This window comes from Rana temporaria, chromosome 1 (genome assembly GCF_905171775.1).
Source record: "Rana temporaria chromosome 1, aRanTem1.1, whole genome shotgun sequence".
Taxonomy (NCBI): Eukaryota; Metazoa; Chordata; class Amphibia; order Anura; family Ranidae; genus Rana; species Rana temporaria.
In genome coordinates this window covers 385,761,064-385,766,063 of record NC_053489.1, presented here as the reverse complement: position 1 = coordinate 385,766,063, position 5,000 = coordinate 385,761,064, and the positions used below count along the sequence as shown (strand labels likewise).

Below are 5,000 nucleotides of genomic sequence, written 5' to 3'. Positions count from 1 at the left end.
TACTGCTTTACAGTCGCTGGCTTTAACGGCGTAGCTGTTGAAGGTCAGGTGCTAAGGCACCGAGGTCTGTCTGAGTCGGTGATCTCCACTATGATGAGGGCGCGGAAGTTATCTTCTCTGAAGATTTATCATCGCACATGGAATTTCTGTGTGAGGAGATGGGGTGGCGTCCGCGTGCGTATTCGGTTTCCAGGACTCTGCTGTTTTCGCAACGAGGAATGGATCAGAAACTTGCCTTAAGCACCATTTAGGGGCAGATATCAGCTTCAGCTGTCTTTTTTCAGCGACCCTTGGCGGCTCATTCATTGGTGAGTACGTTTGTGCAGGGGGTTTGACATGTGGCCCCTCTGGTGCCTCGGTGGGATTTGAATCTCGTGCTCTCGGTACTTCAGAAACCGCCGTTTGAAAACATAAGGGAGATCCCCCTATTGTCACTCTCTCAGAAAGTAGCCTTTCTGGTGGCTATTGCATCTGCCAGGAGGGTTTCTGAGTTGGCGGCCTTGTCTTGCAAGTCTCACTGCCTGATCCTCCACAAGGATAAGGCGGTGCTACGCACGCAGCCTTCGTTTCTTCCTAAGGTTGTTTTGGCTTTTCATCTAAATGTGCTTCCATCCTTGTGTCCTTGGCCGTCGCATCCCAAAGAGGTTGCTTTACATTCCTTGGAAGTGGTCCGGGCTCTGCGGGTGTATCTGTCAGCTACGGTTCAGTTTCGGAGGTCGAATTTCATGTTTGTGTCGGTAACTGGTCCAAAGAAGGGCCTGGCGGTCTTGTCGACCACCATCTCTCGTGGAATAGACAGATGGTGACACAGGCTTATGCCTTAAAGGAGCGGGCGCCTCCCTTTCCTGTAACAGCACATTCGACCAGGGCTATTGGTGCCTCCTGGGCTTTCCAACATCAAGCATCCATTTCTCAGGTGTGTAAGGCGGCGACCTGGTCGTCCATTCACACTTTCACAAAATTTTACAAGGTTTATGTGAGCCCTCTCTGTGGATGCTTTTTTCGCCCACAAGGTTTTGGAGGCGGCTGTTTAAGGTTGCAACTCCTCTGTTAAGCTCTGGTTGTTTGGGTGGTGTTTTTTTGCTTGTTGTTCCCACCCCTCGTTTTTTTGACACTGCTTACTTGTTCTGCCTAGTCCTCTCCTGAAGGTGGCGATATAACCCTAAGTGCTGTGTCAGTCAATGAACTTCAGAGAAAAGGATTTTACGGTGAGTACAAAAATCCTATTTTTCCAGCCGGTGATTCTCTAGCTGTTTAAAAGTGGTCTGAGCGAACTGTATTTTTTCCAAAAACCAAATGCGCAAATACCGTGTGACATAAAATAAAAATAATTGCAATGATTGCCATTTTATTCTCTAGGATCTCTGATTTAAAAAAAAAATATATAATAAACTATAATTAAGATGTAGCGCTGAAATTAAGAGAGACCAAATCGCACGATGGTGAGATATGCCTCAATGTGCAACAAAAGTGAAAATAAATAAATAAGTCCACATAAAAGTCCATTCATAAAGCCATGGAATGGGATGATGGAACCAGACGTGTAACAATAAGGGTCATCACATAAACCTTCTTGCAAAGGAGTAAGGGAGAATACTCTTACCAGAACCGGTGGATCTACTTGTTGGGCAGATCGTTAGAGCGTGTGAAATCCCAGTGGCAGATCGCAGATGGCAACTCATTTGAAAGATATCCCGACCTGAATGGAGACTCTGGATTCACTGGATATCCCTCTGGTCCTCAGATGAAGGTAAGGCGACTTCCAATCTAGGAATCCTTTTCAGGATTGGAGGATGGCACGATGGAAAAAACTCCGAACAGCAACTCTATCAACCACAACATGGAAGAAAGAAAGTCACCGCTCCAGGTGGGTCTACTATACGTTGACACACTGATACAGGATTCCAAGGGTGCTGGCGGTGCACTAGGCAAGCATAAAGGATAGATGAAGGATGGATGGCCGCATTCCAAAAACCGTACTGGTTGTCTTTTATTAAATGAACAGCAAATACATCACCAGATCACAACGACAGAAACAGGGGAACAGCCGACGTTTCGCACAAAATCGGTGCTTATTCATGGCATGGAAGAAAGAGAAAAAAAGGGAAGTGCTCCGATAGTGCAGGTAAATGTGGGTTTATTGAAAAACCAACAAAGCTTAAAGGTGTTTACAGTACAAAGTTTAAAAAAAGGCAATAAATGGAGTGGTGTACCAAGCCCAATGCGTTTGGTACACAAGTACTTCAACTGGGGCACCACGATCTGCCCAACAAGTAGATCCACCGGTTCGAGTATTCTTCCTTTTTCCTTTGCAAGAAGGTTTATGTGATGACCGTTATTGTTACAAGTCTGGTTCCATCATCCCATTCCATGGCTTTATGAATGGACTTTTATGTGGACTTATTTATTTTTCACTTGTGTTGCACATTGAGGCATATCTCACCATCGCGGGATTTGGTCTCTCTTAATTTCAGCGCTACATCTTAATTATAGTCACATTTGAATTGTAGTCACATTTTAAGTAGCTGCTCTCATTTGTTTTGTATTTCCACTTGTTTTTTCACCTTTTGGCACAGTTTTCAGACCAGCGCAATATTTTCCCCTCCCATTCTCATATATATAATATATATTTTCAGTGATTTACCGTCTTTTAAGTTTACTTGATTACAAGGATGAAACGTGTGCCAGTAAAATATAATTTTCTATTAAGGTGATGCGTTGCTGGATGCTGGAGAGTCCATGAAGAGATTAGCGGAAGTAAAAGATTCATTGGACATAGAAGTCAAACAAAATTTTCTAGATCCTCTTCAGAATCTGTGCGACAAGGACTTAAAGGAAATACAGGTTAGTTGACCAGCTTAATTTTTATTATCATTAAATATGATAATTTTTAGGGCCTGTACACATGAGCTTAGTGCACCCATCTGGAGTCGTTTACATAGGATCATACATTATTGCTGTCAAGTGGGGAAGCCGTTAAAGCATAAGAACAATTAGATTTGTCATACAATGTTCATTTACCACATTTACCACAGTACCATAAAGGCTCTATAGCACTAAGCAACCTTGCATTTTAGTTCTGGGGATGTTGGTTTAATTCTCACCAGAAACATTATATGCATAGAATTTCTGAGTGCCTATGTTGTTCCCCTACAACCCAAAAATATTCTGGTAAGTGGCATTATAATATTGGCCCTAGAATGCGTGTATGCCTTGAGATTATTTTTCTTTGCTAGGGTTTTAAGACTGTACGTTTTTTTCATAACAGAAACTGACGTGAATAGATTGTGTGTTTTGTAATGTGCATATTATGCTAGCACCATATTCTGAATGGAAAAATATCTATGCTATGCAAGAAACTCACACTAGCATCACATTTTAGCTCATACATGCGAAATGATTTTTCTTTATCGTACATCACGGGACACAGAGCGGCATATTCATTACTATATGGGTTATATGGAGTACCTTCAGGTGATGGACACTGGCAATCTCAAACAGGAAATGCCCCTCCCTATATAACCCCCTCCCATAGGAGGAGTACCTCAGTTTTTACGCCAGTGTCTTAGGTGTTGGTCATGGTTTAGCTTGCCTCCGCATCCTTGGGATTAGGTGAGCTAACCGGTTCTGTCCAAAGGCCTCAGCGCTAAAGTGGTCAGTAACCGGACCCCAAACCCTTGGGGTATAGCCCATAATGCTTTTCTTTTTAGAGAGCTGGACCCTGGGCCCAGAACTTAGAAACCTTTGGGGGCCTAATGTTTCTGTTGCCAGAGTGCTATATGGGCCCAGGACAGTGGATCCTTCATAGGAACCCAGGGCCTGAAGGTCTAGACAGCCCCACGGAGATGGGGGAAGATTGGGCCTCTTGCTTGGCAAAATCCTGTCAGCATGGAGCAGGAGGCCACAGGCCTTGGATATCCCTTTGCCGCTCTCATCAAGAGTCCGACAAAGTCTGTGTTGGTGGTTAGACCCTCAGAATCTAGTGAAGGGGAAGTCTTTCAGCCCAGTGGCTTGGAAGATAGTAACCACAGACGCCAGCCTGACGGGCTGGGGAGCAATTTTGGATGGTTGCACTCGCCAGGGTACTTGGGCAAAGCCAGAGAGGCAGTTGCCCATCAACATCTTGGAGCTCAGAGCTGCTCGACTAGCCCTCAGGGCTTGGACGTCCAAATTGCAGGGGTTCCCGGTGAGAATTCAATCAGACAATGCCACGGCCGTGGCATACATAAATCACCAAGGGGGAACCAAGAGTCAAGCCGCTCAGAGATAGGTGAGCTTGATTCTCCTATGGGCAGAGGCTCATGTGCCCTGCATATCGGCAATATTCATTCCAGGAGTGGACAACCTTCAGGCGGACTTCTTAAGTCGCCAGACTCTGTTGCCGGGGGAATGGTCTCTACATCCACAAGTCTTTCAGACACTCTGCCAAAGATGGGGAGTGCCGGACGTGGATGTCATGGCATCGAGACTCAACAAGAAACTAGACAGGTTCCTATCCCGCTCAAGGGATCCGATGGCCTGCGGAACCGATGCGCTGGTTTGCCCTTGGCATCAGTTCAGACTTCTTTATGCGTTTCCCCCGCTCCAGTTACTACCCCGCCTGCTGCGCAGGATCAGGGTGGAGCACATACCAGTCATCCTGGTAGCTCCAGCATGGCCCAGAAGGGCATGGTATTCACTAATCCTGAAGATGGTAGTGGGAGACCCTTGGACTCTTCCTCTACGGCCAGACCTGCTATCGCAAGGTCCGATCCTCCACCCTGCCTTACGGCATCTAAATTTGACGGCCTGGAGGCTGAATCCCTGATTCTCAGGGGTAGAGGTCTGTCTCAGAAAGTAATCTCTACCCTAATCAGAGCCAGGAAACCGGTCTCTAGGGTGATTTATTACAGGGTCTGGAAGGCCTATGTAGGCTGGTGTGAGTCCAAGCGATGGCTTTCTCGCAAGTTTACCATCGATAGAGTATTAAGTTTTCTCCAGCTAGGAGTGGATAAAGGACT

General features: G+C 45.8%; 1 protein-coding gene across 2 annotated transcripts in view; it reads left to right on the top strand.

Moving 5' to 3' along the window:
* Positions 1–5,000, top strand: part of SH3GL1 (SH3 domain containing GRB2 like 1, endophilin A2) — a 305,491-nt gene that overhangs the window by 159,562 nt on the left and 140,929 nt on the right. For both annotated transcript variants that reach the window (XM_040322538.1, XM_040322539.1), the window contains one exon: positions 2,711–2,844. In XM_040322538.1, coding sequence (XP_040178472.1) covers positions 2,711–2,844 — 134 coding nt within the window. The remainder of the gene's footprint in view (positions 1–2,710; positions 2,845–5,000) is intronic.